Source organism: Urocitellus parryii, chromosome 13, assembly GCF_045843805.1.
Source record: "Urocitellus parryii isolate mUroPar1 chromosome 13, mUroPar1.hap1, whole genome shotgun sequence".
NCBI lineage: Eukaryota > Metazoa > Chordata > Mammalia > Rodentia > Sciuridae > Urocitellus > Urocitellus parryii.
In genome coordinates this window covers 63,980,821-63,996,677 of record NC_135543.1, presented here as the reverse complement: position 1 = coordinate 63,996,677, position 15,857 = coordinate 63,980,821, and the positions used below count along the sequence as shown (strand labels likewise).

Sequence of the window (15,857 nt, the reverse complement as noted above, 5' to 3'; positions counted from 1 at the left end):
CCCCCCCCCAGTCTAAACAACTTCCAGCAGCAAGCACGAAATGGTTTGACTTGAAATGTCTGCTCAGCAAAAGCTAACAAACCACTTTTCCTGTTTTATGCTCTTTAGACCAGGGTTTTACTCCAAAATTAAACTAGCCATGTCTCGAGCCCAGTTTTCCTGCGCTATTATTTATTAAAGTAGTGCCATTTTCCTTGCACCGTGCTTGACTTATGGATTTTTTAGCAGCTCTTACCAGAGCCACTCACAAAAATCACGTGCTGCTTGGGAGTTGTGAGTTTTGAATTTCCGCGCTGGCCGGGTACTAGGGTCCTCCTCCTGATCCCGTGAACACCCCCAAATGCTTCTGCCCTCTTTGTCCCTCTTCTCCCGGTACCACACACGTTTTGCCGGCTCAGAATTCGGGGAGCAGGGCCTCCCAGTAAAACCAGGAAGAGGGAAAAGCCAGAGGGAAAGTGGCGAGGCTAGGCAGGGAGGGAAGAGGTGGAGGAGGAAGAGAAAGCAGTGGAAAGCGAGCAGCAGGAGCGAGGGGAAGGAAGCAGGGATCCGGGAACCGCCGGAGAGGAAGGAGGCGGCAGGGAGGGCTGGCGGACCGGCCCCCTGCGGCAGCCGCGTGCACCGCCCCGGTGGCCGGCGCGCCCAGCCGCAGCCCCTAGCGGGCCGCAGCGGCGACGCGGGCCGGCTGAATGGGAAGGCCCCGTGCGCGCAGTCATTGGCCGGCGGCGGGAGGCCGCGCGGGCATTGGGCAACGTAAGGGGGCCGGTCCGCCTTCAGGAATGTACTACGGCGCGTCCGGCACGTCCGTCCGCGCCGGCAGGGCGCGCGCCTCGCTGGGGCTCCCGGAGGCCGCGCAGAAAGCTAGGAGCCCGCCCGCCGCGGGCCCAGCGCACCGACCTTCCTACCTGCTTGGCCCGGGCCGCGCGGGCGCAGCGAGTCCCCGAACCCGGCGCGCGCATGCGGACGCACCCGAACACGCGCGCGCGCACGGGCAGCTTGGCCCGAGGTCACGTGGCCGCCTGGGCTCCGCCTTCTCCCCCGCTCCTCCCCCTTTCCCTCCATCTGGGTTTCTTTCTTTCCTTTCTTTCTTCTTTTTTTTTCAATGAACACAGACCGTGTGCATCTTAAAGCCACACTGCCCCATTTCACGGCTTCAGGCGGCTTCTCGCTACCGCGATTCCCTCTACAGTTCAACTCCGTAAAGGAAAAAAAAAAAAAGAAAGAAAGAAAGAAAGAAAGAAAGAAAGAAAAATACTAAAATGAGACAGAATCCTGGGCTTGTGAATCTGGTGCCTACTTCAGGGAGGAACTTAATTTGGAAACGTAAGAAAACACATTCCACTATAATTTTTTTCCCCTGAAATAAAGAGCGTAGCTGTGTAGATGGTTTAATTTGTCTTTGACCCCAGGACCCAATCCAAGAGGCCGCGCGAGTTTTTTTTTCCTCAACGGAAAATGAGTCCCCGGGATATCTTGGTGACAGTAGACGCGGTTTCTGGACAAATTCTTGCTATCTGCGCACAATTTGTTTCGAATGAATCTGACATCAAAGCCTTTATTCTCTCCTACGTCACGCTACTATTAAATGTAACAGGATGCATACTGATTTTTTTTAAAAAAGCTTAAAACTGACTTTTTATAAGGACGCAGTTAATATAATGGGCTCAGACTTATCCAAAATAATCAGGACTTTTTTTTTGTTTGTTTGTCAAGGAAACATTCCATTTATCAGGGTTGTTAAAAAAAAGTTTCTGTTGTTTCTTTTACTAATATCACATTAAAGATTCAAGTTAAAACTCTTCTGCTTCCCTAAGACTGTTTCAGTGTCTGGATTCCACGTTTATAGAACACTGACTCCTTCAAACTAGCACTGTGTTGTCGTGGGGTTTTTCTGGGGGGCTGGGGGGGGCGGTGAGACGGATTTTCTTTTTTTAAAGGGTGGCTTTTCTCAACGTTCTTACTTTCCTCTTTAACTTTCCATTTTGTTTATCTTAATGCGAGGCGTTGTTCCCTGCGAGAGCCTAAGTCTTGCCTTTAGTTATAAAAGAGAGGAGAGAAAAAAAAAAAAAATCTGGCACACACTGGCGCACTATCCACCACCCTGTCATTATTGGTGCAGGCCTGGGAATTCAAGCCGGACCTCCCAGTATTTTCTACAGCTTGAGGCCAAGGTGCCTCTGAAAGGGTTTTCTTTGAGGAATTTCAGAAATTGTTTAAGCGCTTAAAAAAATATTACATATCCCCCCGTGTCTATCGCGAGGCAAATGCTCGTGTGTGCGCGCGCGCGTGTGTGTGCGCGCAAAAGGCGACTCACAAAAAGAAGACACTGTTGAAAAGAAAAGGAATAAGAAAGAAAGGAGGGGGGAGCATTCCTTAATGGAAGTATTGCATGCGAGAAGGTTGGCGCTCTCGGAGGCTCCCCCCGAAGCCGGGGATGCACACACTGGGGTTGCCTACCTGGGTGGTCTCTCTACTTTGGTGAGCTGTTGCTAAGCAGCTAATAATAGTCATGTTTGCTGAGTAATTTCTGCCCTCCGCGAGCCAATCGCGTCGCAGAAACCCAAGCCATCTGACAGCCCCGGGGGCGGGAGCTCCAGCCTTTTTCTCTTTCGCTCGCTCTCTCCCCCTCCACCCCCTCCCCTCCTCCTCCTCTTTCTCCAAATGGAGAGAGTTCTTTTTTTTCTTCTTCCATCTCATCTATTGAATCAAGGAGCTGCTGCGGCCGCTGCCCGCTGCACACACACAGAGCGGAGTCCCCAGGTCCCGGGAGTGAGAGAGGCGCGCTGCGCGGGGGCAGAATGGTCCAGCGGGTCGGCGTGGAGCACAAGAAAGCAAAGTCCGGGACCGAGCAGCCACCGCGAACCCAGCAGCCAGAGCCCGAGCAGCAGCTTCAGGAGCCGCCACCGCCAGCAGCAGCAGCCGCGGGAGCAGCGGCAACGGCGGCTGCCCGGGCCCGGCAGCGCTGAGACCCGCCGGGCACCCTCCGACCCCGCGGCGGCGGCGGCTCTGCGCTTGCCCTCCGCGGCCGCTCGGGCGACTCGCGAGGCGCCGAGGGAGCCAGCGCAGCCGGCGGGAGCTGCAGGGATTTGCTGGCGCTTTCTGCAGTGAAGGGGTCGCGGCGCGGGGCGGGGGGCGGGTAAGGGGAGTTGGGGACCGCGAAGAGCGCGGTGAAAGCGTCCGAAGGACAGGCTCGCTCCGCGCGCCGGCTCTCGCCCTCCCGCGAACTGGATGTGGGCAGCAGCGGCCGCAGAGACCTCGGGACCCCCGCGCAATGTGGCAATGGAAGGCGCAGGGTCTGACTCCCCGGCAGCGGCCGCGGCCGCAGCGCCTGCAGCGCCCGCCGTGTGAGCAGGAGCAGCGGCAGCAGCAGCAGGTCTGTCAACCGGAGCCCGAGCCCGAGCAGCCGGCGGCCAGCAGCGTCCTCGCGAGCCGAGCGCCCAGGCGCGCCGGGAGTTCGCAGCGGCGGCAGCAGCAGCGTGCCGGGCCGCCCGGGAAGCCTCGGTCCCCGTGGCGGCGGCGGCAACGGCAACATGGCCTCGGCTGGTAACACCGCCGAGCCCCAGGACGGCGGCGGCGGCTGCAGCGGGGCCCTGGGCCGGACGGCCGGCGGCGGGAGGCGCAGACGGACCGGGGGGCTGCGCCGCGCGGCCGCGCCGGACCGGGACTATCTGCACCGGCCCAGCTACTGCGACGCCGCCTTCGCTCTGGAGCAGATTTCCAAGGTGCATTTCAGACTCTTTCCTCTCTTCTCCTCCCACTCTTTCCTCCCTCCTCTTCCTCTTTGGGATAGCCCCACCACACACACACACACACACACACCCCTCCAGGAAAAGAGGCAGACAAGTGGGGATTGAAAAATTCAAACCCTCCCTCCGGTCCTGGGAGGAAAGGGCTGTCTGAGGTCTGCAGGGGGTGGAGGTGTGTGTGTGTGTGTGTGTGTGTGTGTGTGTGTGTGTGTGTGCACGCCCTCCTTGGCGTGCCTTTTCCGGAGCATTGGAAAGCTGTCCACAGTGGACCACCTCGAGGGCGGCCGCAGCACTGCCCGGCCCCGTGCCCCTGCCTAGGAGCTCCCTCCTTCTGCGCCCCTGCCCCTATTTGCAGCTAAACCCCTGTAACGCTGCCACATTTCTTAACATCTTGGAGGGGGAGGCGGAGTGGAGAGAGGCGGAGAGAGGAAGGGGGGAGGGAGCCGAAATAAAGGTGGTTTCCTTTTTTGGCAGCCGGTTTTACTTTTGTTGAGCATGAAATCTCTGCTCCCTTAAAAATTATCCTCGGAAGAGGACATCCCCCCTCTTCTTTCACGTTTTTTGAGCCGCTTCTTCTCAGAACCTGATGGGGAGAGGGAAAGTTGTAAACAAATTGCCACCTTAAATCCGCGGTGCGGGTCTGCCGAGCGGTCGGGTTCATTGTGTTTACGAGGCTGGCTGAAATGTGTGGAATCCGGGGAAGGCGAGCACCCAGACGGGGGCCCACCGGGGCCGCGGCCAGCACCGGGGCAGCGCCGCCGCCGGGAGCAGCCTGTACCCAGCCCGGACCCCCGCCTGCGCCGGCCTGGGCCCTTCCCCCGTGCAGTCGGCTGTTTTGTTACGTTTAACCCGAAGGGAAGGGAGAGGAGGGAGAGATCCCTGTGGCTGCCCTCTTCCGATCACAAATATTGTCGTAAGTTGCAGATGGCTGCCCCACTTCCTAATTCGGCTCACACGGCGTCTTCCAAAGCTATGGAAGCGTTGGGAGTGAGCACCCGCGGCCGCGCTCACCACGTGGATGCCCACTAGATGCCACTCCAGACGGGGGAATTCGAAATATATTGTTCCAAAAGAGCGTTCGGCCCCTGCACCGGTCCTCTCCGGAGCACCCAGAGAAGGGTGATGGGTGGTGCAGGATTTATGGGAAAGCGGGACGTGGTTGCTGCTGAAGTGCTGGGCTCGGTCGCTGGGATTACGCAGCCCCTCCCTTCCCGGGTCCGGGGTGAAAATCGCCTGTGCAGAATGGTTGTCTCTCTGCTTTGGCCTGCCCTTCTGTGTCGCCCGCCCTATCCCCAGCTCCCCAAGTCACACTCCAGGATGCTGTGCAGGCCACGCGTGGGGGCGCCCCTGCAGTCCCCAAGGTGCATCTCCCACGCTGCAGCCTGACTTTGATTTATGACCCGCCACCCCCCCTACACACACACACACACACACACGCCTCCCGCGTTCCCTCCAGCCTGGGTTCCAGCCCGGAGGGCGAGTCCCTGCGCCCCATCTGCGCGGGGCCCCCCACGGCTGTCGGGGGGATTCTCCGGCGGGTACGCGCGAGCGGGCGTGGGCGCGCCGACCGTGACTACCCGGCCTTCACTCCTCCCTTCTGCTTCATTCCCAGGGGAAGGCTACTGGCCGGAAAGCGCCGCTGTGGCTGAGAGCGAAGTTTCAGAGACTCTTATTTAAACTGGGTTGTTACATTCAAAAAAACTGCGGCAAGTTCTTGGTTGTGGGCCTCCTCATATTTGGGGCCTTCGCTGTGGGATTAAAGGCAGCTAATCTGGAGACCAACGTGGAGGAGCTGTGGGTGGAAGGTAAGAGAGCAGCGCACGCCGCGGCGCCCGTCGCGCCCTCCCCGGGCCCCGTCCCTTCCCTTCCCTCCAACTGATGAAGATATTTGCCAGCACACACCTAGAGCCTGGCTGTGGCCAGCGAAAACCCCCTGCCCGCACCAGGGGGAATTGTTTATTGTTTGGGCGCCTGGCCAGGAGCCAGGCCCGCCGACAAAGGCCGCGCTGTAATCTACTCGGGGCGCTGCGCTCTGCTAGGTGTTGTGGGAGACAGTGGCGAGGGCGGGCCGGCGGGGGCGCGGGCCCCTCCGCGGGGCGGACCACTCGGCACGGCCGGGGGTCCGGGGCTGGCCACCGCGGCCGCCCGCCGCCGCCTCGCCCCGAGACGCGGCCAGGGGCAGGCCTCCGCGGTCTCGGCTCCCCCGCTCGGCTTCCTTCCCTCCCCCACCCCCACCCACCGCGTCCAAAGAGAAAGGAGTGGGGGGTGGAGAGAGAGGCCACCCCTCCGGCTGCTGGGAGTGTGCGCGGCCCCGGCGGCCGCGGCCGCCGCGCTGGGGAGGGCGGGGGGCGGGCGCAGCGCGGGCCTGCGGAGGCGGCGGCGTGTGTGGTCCTGTTTTTGGACAGCTTTCAACTCTGGGGGAAAAAAACATTTGTCTCAAGGTACAAAAAAAAAAAAGGGGGTGGGGTGGGGGGAAGGAGTTGAAAAAAATAGTAAAGCACAGACTGGAACGCATGTTTGCAAAGTAGATTAATGTTTCCTCGCGGGTGGGGGCTTTTTAAATGGAATTATTCTGCGCGAAAGCTGTTTTTGCAGGCAGAAAAAAGAAATGTGTTTTAAGAACGCTGGCTGGAAGGGAGGGGCCCCGGGAGCTCTCCAAGGGGTTCTGCCAGGCTTTTATGCATGTTCCTCAATTTGGGGGTTCTTGAAGCCGGCCTTAGAAAATGAATTGTAAATTTAAAATAGACACCACCACCACCACCCACCACGGAAACCCTGTATATTCTTTTGGTGGTAAGAGTTTCTTTTAAAAAAATTTTTTTTCCTTATCCCCTCTCCCCCCTTTTCTTGTTGGTTGTTTCTCAATGATCTTTTTGAAAAGGAAAGAATCACACTGTTTGGAAACATTTTAACCCCTTATATATTGCTCTGGGTATCTCTACCAAGGGAGTAGGTGTGGAGGATCGAAGTAGTTATTCAGATATTTCAGACCAGAAATATCTGGGGCACTCGTAGAAACTCAAGACTTGCAAGAGAGGAGTTATTATGCATAAATTGCTTCAGTGATCCCTTTCTGGGTGGTGTTGGAGACTAGCCTCGAAGAGTATTTTAATCTTGCAGCGTTCTTGCAAGGATATGGTAGAGTATTTAGTTGAGAACTGACAATTAAAATAATAATCCAATAATTAAGATCAGAAAACATTCCTTCCTGAAGTAGCTTGGTAATTAATACAAGTGTACTTTGGATTGAATCCATTGGGCCATTTCCCTCAGTTTGGTGCTTGTCGTTGGTAGATGAAAGAAGGGTTTCATTGAGCACTTATTATGTCCCTAGCAAGGAGTTTACTGAGGGCACTTGCACTGAATTTGGGTGGATAGATGAAATGGGCCATAGAAGTTAAATGGAGATTAAAAAAAAGCTTCCATGGAGGTGGTGAGGAAGAACTGGGGATACCTAGAGAGAGAGGAGAGTGTTCTAGAAGGCAGCACACCACCCTCAGCAGGGCCTGCAAGAAGGGCCTAGCGATGGCCCCATCTGAGTGGGGCTCTCTGATGCCAGCCCTGAGTGTAAAGGGGCATCCAGGCAGTAACTCCTGAGGCGGGGCTGTAGTGTAGAAGGCCTGTGATTGGCTGAACTATGTGATTGGCTGAACCTATGTGTTGCCAGTTGATGATGATGATGACAAAAAATGGTTTTGTGTTGTTTGAGCAATTATTTCCAGCAGACCTTTAATAATTAAAGAGGTTCTGTGAGTTTCTTAACCTAGTGTTATTTCCAGGAGGAAGTGTTTCTGGGTTGTCCAGCTCATTCCAAGGGCAGGGGCTCCAACTGCTGTAGTAAGTGGGCACTGGAGGTGCCGTCTTCTTTGGGGTTTTGTTGTTGTTGTTGTTGTTGTTTTGTTTTTGCAGTGCTGGGGATGGAGCCTGGGCCTTGGGCATGCTGGGCAGTTGCTCTACCATTGAGCTAGGGTCCCCATCCTCTGAGCTCTTACTCCCTTTCTGCACAGGCAGTTTCAGTGTGGTTCTGTGGTTCTTGGGACAAATATTCAGTACCTCCTGAGCAGCTGCCATATGTTTTCATCACATGCTGTACAACTGAATACAGTGGCTCTTATTATCTTTATTTTGATAACATGACAGTTTCTGTGTTTTGTTTTTAACAGTTATTGCCCCATCTTATAGATGAGAAGCTATGGGTCACTCCCTGTCTCTGTCCACTTTGCCTACTAGTGACTGAAGTCACTTAATCCCCTGTGGCCTCGGCCTTCATCTGTCATCCGTGCGTCCATTCATGCACGTGTGTATCCCATGCTCGCTTCTTCCCCTGTAGAAGAAGCAAGTTTCCTAAATGCAGGTGAACTCAGCCAGAGAGATTGCCACACTAGTCAACAGCTTTACTTGCTATATGAAGTGGAGGTAACTGTGGAAGACCTTGTTTGTGATCAAGTGAGCTGGGGGTCGCGTCAGCACTCAGTGGAATAGTTTGAGCATTTTCTCTCAGGAGTGAGAATTTCCTACTGCCCTGTACATATGTCAGCAGAGATCAGTGAATTAAATTTAGTACCACTGCCAAATTTAGGTTCCTGTTAGGTATCAGTCCCTTGGATAAACTTTATCACTGTGAGCAAAGAAGTCTGTTACAGGATGCTTTCTTAATCAAAACAGGAACGTTTCCAGGCATGAAATCTTACATGAACTAGATATTTGCCAAATGAATAGAGGTTGCATATTCCCCTAGTTAAAAAGCAACCCAAGATAGGAAAGGGTAAGATTTAAAGGGAAGAGGGATGCTAAGACAGTTTGGAAAGGATGATTACTCTTCCTGTGATTAAAGAAATGGCACATATATGACATCCAGTTGTCTTTGTGTTTCTGTGTGTGTATGTGCACATGGGCTCCCTACTGCATTCTCAAATCTGCCCAAGGATATGTTTTAAAACAGCCAGCAAGTTGAGCAACCCACTTGATAGGCATGTCTTTAATTTGACTTTTTGTACTTGAATGTGCTGGGGGAGATAAAGACAGTCTGAATGCATTAGGCACAATGTGCAGACCAGTATATACCACACCTGCACACCCACATGTGCACAGGTAGAAGAACTTTCTGGTTCTGTTAAAGTATTCCTGTAATGATCGCCTTTTAAGAAACTGTCAGTTATGTCAGATGCCAGCTTAGGTCTTGGGGTTATATTATTTGCAAGTCATTAATGTCAAAGCCAGCTCACCTAGGAGTGGAGTAACGGTAAATAGAATTGGTGGAACGCGTTGTTGACACCTACCCTGAAAGAGTCACATGATGATGGCAGCAAGGTGGGACGAGGTGGACTGTCACTTAAAACTAGAAAGAAACACTCTTTCTGCACATGTTGCCTGTGCCTGCTCTGCACTAGCCCCTGCCAGTCCAGAGGAGGCTTGGTGAAAAGCCACAGACCCCGCCCTCAGGGGGACCTCTGCCCAGCAGGCCCACAGACACATTGTGGGCAGTTGGCATGCAGGGCGGTGGTGCCAAGATGGCACAGAAACCAGGGATGCCTTCTAGAATGGCCCTGGGGAGGAGGCCTGGGGCTGGAGGGTGGGTGGGGTGTGTGGGGATGCCCTTTAGAAGGAACAGCATGAGCCAAGGCTCAGCAAAAGGGTGTGGCCTCATGCCCTTTGCAGGGTCTTTGAGGTGGAGGTGGGAGCCTGGAGGCTTGCAAGGTCTGCGGGGCCTCCTGTGTGAGGTGTGTGCTGGGAGCTCTTCCTTGGGCCACTCGTGGCTTGTCCCATGATCTGTGCCATTGTATTTGGCCTCTGGTGTCCTCCCCTGGTACCATTAGATCTCAGGACACAGATGGCAACGGATCTATTTCACTCTTGCCCTTTTCTCTGTTGGCATTTCCTTTTAGTTTAGCGGTTCTGTCCCCCTGGCCCCCTTCATATCTATTTCCCTTCATGTCAGCCTCCCGCGCCAGCCCCCTCTCTGTCACAAGTTTGTAGTGAGACTCTCTGGGGACAGAGTGAAGGTTCATTCATCTCTTCAAGCTTCGTGTTTTTCCTGAGAGCTCGCCCAGCCCCTGGCCTCCCCTCTGCAGAGGGTGACAGCCTGGTGGGACTCCACCTTGCCTTGGTGTTTGGCTGTCGAGGGCTCTGAGGCCAGCATCAAGGGAGAGGGTGAGAGGTGTTCATTTTTTTAAAAAAGAGAAATAGGAATCTTTTTATGGAAAAAAAAATACATGTGGATGTCTGTAGGGGCTCCCCCAGTTTGCCCTGGATGGCACCGTGCCCTGGTGTTCTTGAAATGAAGTTGGGTGCTTGGTTATAGGAGACCATTGAGACCCGCCCCCCCTTCTCCCCTGACCCTCTGCTGTGAGTGGCTGTCCTTGAACCTCCAGCAGCATCCTTGGCCTCTACTCACTGGAGGCCAGGAACACCTCCTGCTAGATCAACTAAAATGTTCCCATGGGTTGCCTGATATCCAAGGGGGGAAGTTGGGGCGTGGTTCACAAAATGACCCCAATTGAGAACCAGTGGTTTAGATGATAAATAACTCCAAGAGTTGTGCAGACGGAAAACGTGGTAGCCTTAGGGCTGTCACTGTGCTGCTGTGGGATGCGGAAGGGTTTTTGGTCTTGAAGGTAAACCTGCCATGCTATCCCTACGCTTACCCTGGTCATTCCCTCCATGTCACACTACTAACTTAAGTTTTTAATTTTTCTTTAATTAGAATGATGTTAAGTATAAAAATTTTAACTGCCATGAGGAGAGAGGGGAAAAGCCATGGAAAAAAGAAGACTTCATCTTTGAGTGCTTGGTGGGGGTGTGTGTGACTAATTTTGCATCAAGACCTGTTGCACTTGGTCTCAGTGGGCTGAAGGCTTTGATGAAGGGGACTTCCTAGAAGGCGTTCATGGAACACAGCACCCTGCCTGCAGTCACAGCTCCTTCCCCAAGCTGGAGCCATGGTTAGCTCTGGTGTTGTTCTTGCACCCTGCTTTTGCCAGGGTGCCTTCTGGAGCAGGACCAAGGCAGGCGAGGGACTGATAGCAAAGAGGGGCTCTACCAGAAGGGCAGAATGGGCCCTGTCACTACTGCCCTCCTAAAGTTACCCCCATTTCTGCTGAGTGGGCTGTTCCTTTGAGGACATTTCCCAGGGACAGAAAGACAATGAAATGCAACTTTCTTGTGTTCCCTGGACCCCTGCACTTTTTTTTTTTTTTTTTTTAATGAAGACCATGTAGATAGGAATTTATTAGGTTCAAGGAGCAGCACACCACAGGTAGAAGCAATTGTGGTATTCCTTTCATACTTAAGAGTCAAAACTTGAAAACCCAATAGTAATTAACTTTAAAAAATATCAAATGGCAAATGCATAAATAAATACATCAATAACAAGTAACCTCAGGTGCACCGGGCAGTTGATTGGCCCTGGGAAGCCACCCTGTCTCCCTGCTACCTGTTGTTGACCCTCCCGGAAGTTGGGTAGTGGGGTGTCTCTGATGCATACAAATGCTGCTTGGAAGTTCCAAAAGATGACAACTTCCAGATGTACCAGCCGACGGGGCCGCTTGTTTGGATTATGCGCCGCAGCTGATGCTGGATTAATGCTGGCTGGATGGCGGAGAGTTGTCTGGTCTGCACGGGGCGGTGTTTATGTTTCGTTTGGATTTCTCCCTCAAAGCTGACCTGCCCGTGACCCCCAGCGCCCTGTCCACTCAGGGCGAGCTGGAACATGTCTGTCCTTGCTGTGCTTCTCATATTGGGGGGAGGGGAGAGGCAAGGGGGCACAGTGCTGCAGGGAAAGGGGCTTCTCATGGGGCTGCCCTCCACGTGGTCCATGCCAGCCCTCTGCCCAGGTTGAACCCTGAAGAGTATGCCCACGGGCTTAGGGCGTGTGTTCAGCTCGAAAAGTTCTGTTGGCTTTTAAAACCAACACAGGGAGATTTTAAAATGATTTTAAAGGGGATCCTGTTTAATAGAAGCAGTTTTGCGGGATAGTATTTTGGCACTATTTGGATGCTCTTGGTGGGGAGCAAAAGTGGAAGGAGTTAGGACATCCCTAACAATTGGCCCACCTGGGTGGGTTTGCTCCTGTAGTGCTGTTATTCCCTGTGCCCCTGGGGGCTCCCCAAACCTCTCCTGGTCCCTTCCTTCCTTCTCTTCATCCCACCCTTCCTTCCACTTTCCCAGTCACACCTAAGCTGCCCCAGCCATTTCCTCCTATGAGGAATCCTGGAGTTCGCCGTGTGGAATCTGCAATGGCCCTACGTCTGGTTAGTCAGAGATGGACAGGAGGGAGTTTGAAACTGGCTGTGGGAGACACTAGATGGAGAACTGCCCTTGCATCCCTGAGTTTCTCATGTTGGTTTCGAGACCAGCCCAGAGAGTTGCTTCTTGGGTGGGTTCTTTTGGGCAGATGTGTGTCTCCTGCTGAAGATGCCTGACATCTTTGTGGACTTTGGAGGTCACTTTAGAACCCATTATGTTCTCTCAGTGTATACCAAACCACCAGAGAGCATGAGAAATGTGTCTCGGTCCCCTGTCCTTCCTGTGGCCCATGAAACAGGGAACAGGAGGGTCCTGTAGCGTTCTTGAACTGCTGAGTAAAATAAACCAGGACATGGTCACCCAGGTGCCCTCCTTCAGGCCTTCCCTGCATAGAACCCCTACCCAAGCCAGTGGGAACATGGAGTTGGGTAGAGATCAAAGAAGATGGATGTTCTTATCCAAATTTTGGCTGGCTCTGAAGCCTTGGCTCTTCAGTCCTTGTGCAAGGTCTTGGTTGACATCAGAGAGAGCAAAGGCTTTGCTAGTGGATGCACCTTGCCTGCTCTGGAGGAGGAAGCTCTTTGGAGTCTTCTCCATGGGAACATTCTTTAAAGATACAGAATCAAAATATAAACTCTCCTGTTGTTCTTTGAAGTCAATCCCTCATTTGGGGTGCTTTATGATCATACTTCATAGTTGTTTTTTTAATATTTTTTTCCTCTCTTTAATTGGATTTAGGATGTTCCCACCCCTTTACACTGCGTTGCCTGATTTTGTCTACATAGGTACTCTTTAACTAGGTTTGATAGAGATAATTAGCCTTCCCAAGCAGTAGAAGGCTATCATTGAGGAGCTGCTTGACCATCGGGGAGGTGTTCAGGAATTTTGCATGTAAAATGATGCATCCTCAGCCCTTTCAGCAGAGACAGGACTATTGTGGTTTTGGGGGGCTTAGAGCATAGTTGGGAAAACAGTTCAGGAAACTGTATCCGTGGTGGACAGTCATGTACTTGCTAATGAATAACAAGTTTGTTGTTGGAGAGATTTACAGTGTGGAGGCAGGACCTTATTTCTGATCCAGAAACCCAGGAGTGAGTTGGCCCAAATCGTGCACACTGTATGTGGGTCCCATAACACCACTGGCTATGAAAGGGGGGAGGCCAGAGAGAAGCAAGTCCCCATGTCACAGCACAGAGTTTGTTTATTATTATTAGGATCCATGAAAAGAAGAAGCAGATTGACTCAGTTTAGCAACCAAGGTAGTTTGCAGTTACTGATGTAACCTGGAGAGAAGGGAGCAGAAGAAACTGGAAGTAGGCTTTGTTAAGTCAGTGTGCATGATTTTTTTTTTTTTCTCCTTAAATCATTGCTTAAGGGCTTCTGGCCCCTAGCTCAGGAATCTTGCCCAAAAATGCCAGATGTATTACACAGCCGAGTATTGCAATGTAAACACTGCTGTGTGCCACAAGGCAGGGTGGTCCATCTCCTATTTAAGAAGAGTGAGGGATTGAGGGGGGGGGGGAGCAGGGTGGGCCCTTGGCTTTGCAGGGAGCCAGCGCAGTAGTGGTCCCTGTGTTTTGGGCTGCAGGGTCAAGATCTAGAACTCCAGAACCCAGATAAATGAACCCTTTGGAGTGAATGGCAAAGAATAGCATGTGGGATTGGGGTGCCAGAGAGCAAGATGTGGCTTGGATAATGTTGCCTCATTAGGTCAGATCAATTTATAAAATGCTGGATTGGGGCTGGGGATGTAGTACAGTGGTAGGGCGCTTGCCTCGTGTCATGAGGCCCTAAGTTCAAGCCCCAGCACACCACACCACACACACACACACACACACACACACACACACACGAATGAGGCTGGCAGTCCTCCTAGCAGCATCCTCAAGTTACTCTGAGCTTCATCCTTGGGGTGGGGAAGGGCGGGAAGCAAGTTGTAGTCTTCCTGGCAGCATCCTCAAGTTTCTGTGAGCCTCATCTCCGTCATCTGCTCCTGGTTAGATTGAAAGGGGAGGGAAGCCAAGCCTGGAGAGGCTCTGCTTCCTTCAGGACCCCCTACAGCGTGAGGGAAGGCCTGCTGGGCGGGTTCACCTGTGCATAAAGCTAAGATTTATCCCCAGGCTGCTCGGGTGTTATATCACACTGGGGGGTGGCCCAAGATATGGTTCAAAATAAAGGGTCTTCCGGTTTGTTCCTGCTTTCTGGATTTAAGTAAGGATTCTGCTAATGGAGATCACTGAAGGTGAGAACGGAACGGGGCACTTGGGGCCACCCTTGGGTCAGATGTGTTTCACGTGCAGCTGGCAGTGAAAGGGGGTGGGTTTGCCTGGGCATCACCCCTGCAGCCTGCACAGCCTCGCGGGGGCCCAACTCCTGGGTTTTTAAATGAATAGGTACCTATTTTGTGAGTTAGGAGGAAATCGGATTTCATTTTGAATTTAGGGCATTATTAAAATAGCTGCACTAATATCGCCCGCATTTAAGAAATCCATCCTATACAGTGATTTGAGAAAACTGCTTTACAAATCAGCAATGGTGAAAACAGGAGTTTTGAGACCACTCCTCCCTCTCCCTCCCCCACCACTTTTTTCTTGTTTGAATTCTCCCATCTCCCCCCCACCCCTGCTCCCTGATTTCCTTTGCTCCTTTAGTGGGAAACCAGAAACCTTCACAAAAAATAAGACTTAAACATCACACACAGCCCCCTTTTTAAATAGAGGCTTTCTAAGCAAGAAAATAACAAAAGAATTTTCCCTAGCTGCCTAAGAAATTATTTCTTTACTTTTAGCTGATTGTCTCCCTCCATGAGTTCACACACTGCTGTAATGAGTAAAACTGATAAATATGATACCGTTGTTTTAGTCTGTGCATGATGGGGTGGGGAATTGTACAGGTTTAACACTTTGCTTAATCGCAAACAAAGCTTGCAATTTAAGAGAATTGGGATTAGGGCTAAATATCTATTAACTGCTCTTTCTAGAGATTTGAGGAATAGGGTGACCCCTTTTTTTTCTTTATCTCTTTTTTTTTCTTTCTTTTTCTTCTTCTTCTTCTTCTTCTTCTTCTTCTTCTTCTTCTTCTTCTTCTTCTTCTTTTTTTTAAATAGGCTACAGTTTCACATGGCTCCCAAAAGAAATCCCTCTCCCTTTTTGTTTCCCACACCAATTGATTTATCATTTTGCTTGCAAGCAGATCCAGAATGTTAGGGCAAGAACACACTCACTTTTTTCTCGTAACTTTTTTGTTGCGGACCGAAACCAGTTGACTTGAATAAATTTTTCTGAGGCCTGAATGTAGCCAGCAACGTGGAAAAATCTTGCCATTCAGGGCCGTCTGAATGTACATTTCAGCCACACAGTAAGCTGCATTGGTACGCACTGGACTGCTAAATACAACCATTTTTCGCAGCAGCGAGTTAGACAGGTGATTAGCATAATTAGCACCGAGTAGCTATACATATGGTAATGCTGAGTGTGTAAATGCCAGCTGCGGTGTAAAATTTATGTCAGGGGTCGGCAGGGCTGTGCGAAAGTATTGTGTTCCAGCTGCAGGTCAGGGCCGCGAGAGCTTACCTCCTTTTCTCTTGTGGGTGAATACTCCAAACAGAAGAGTAGGACAGAAATATAACAGATACAGCTTTGATGGGACAGCCGGTTCTGTGCACGAGGGACCGCTCTGTCACACACACACTTGCACACACTTGCAGAAATCCCATGACTTTCTCTGCAAATTGTGTTTACTTCGCACAGGGTCCAGACCGAGTGGGGCCCAGGGTTGGGGCATTTGGGTCGGTAAATGGGCCAAATGATCCCCTCGGAGGAAAAATGGCAGTCACTGGAGTTTTATAGGAGTTAAAAGATCTGTTTTAGT

The 15,857-nt window shown here is 52.1% G+C and overlaps 1 protein-coding gene across 1 annotated transcript in view; it reads left to right on the top strand.

Moving 5' to 3' along the window:
- The first annotated feature begins 3,166 nt into the window (after nucleotides 1-3,166).
- Ptch1 (patched 1) overlaps nucleotides 3,167-15,857 on the top strand; it is a 59,060-nt gene continuing 46,369 nt past the window's right edge. Inside the window, exons 1-2 of the mRNA XM_026401988.2 lie at nucleotides 3,167-3,719; nucleotides 5,356-5,548. Of these exons, the coding sequence (XP_026257773.2) occupies nucleotides 3,528-3,719; nucleotides 5,356-5,548 (385 nt within the window). The 5' untranslated portion in view covers nucleotides 3,167-3,527. The remainder of the gene's footprint in view (nucleotides 3,720-5,355; nucleotides 5,549-15,857) is intronic.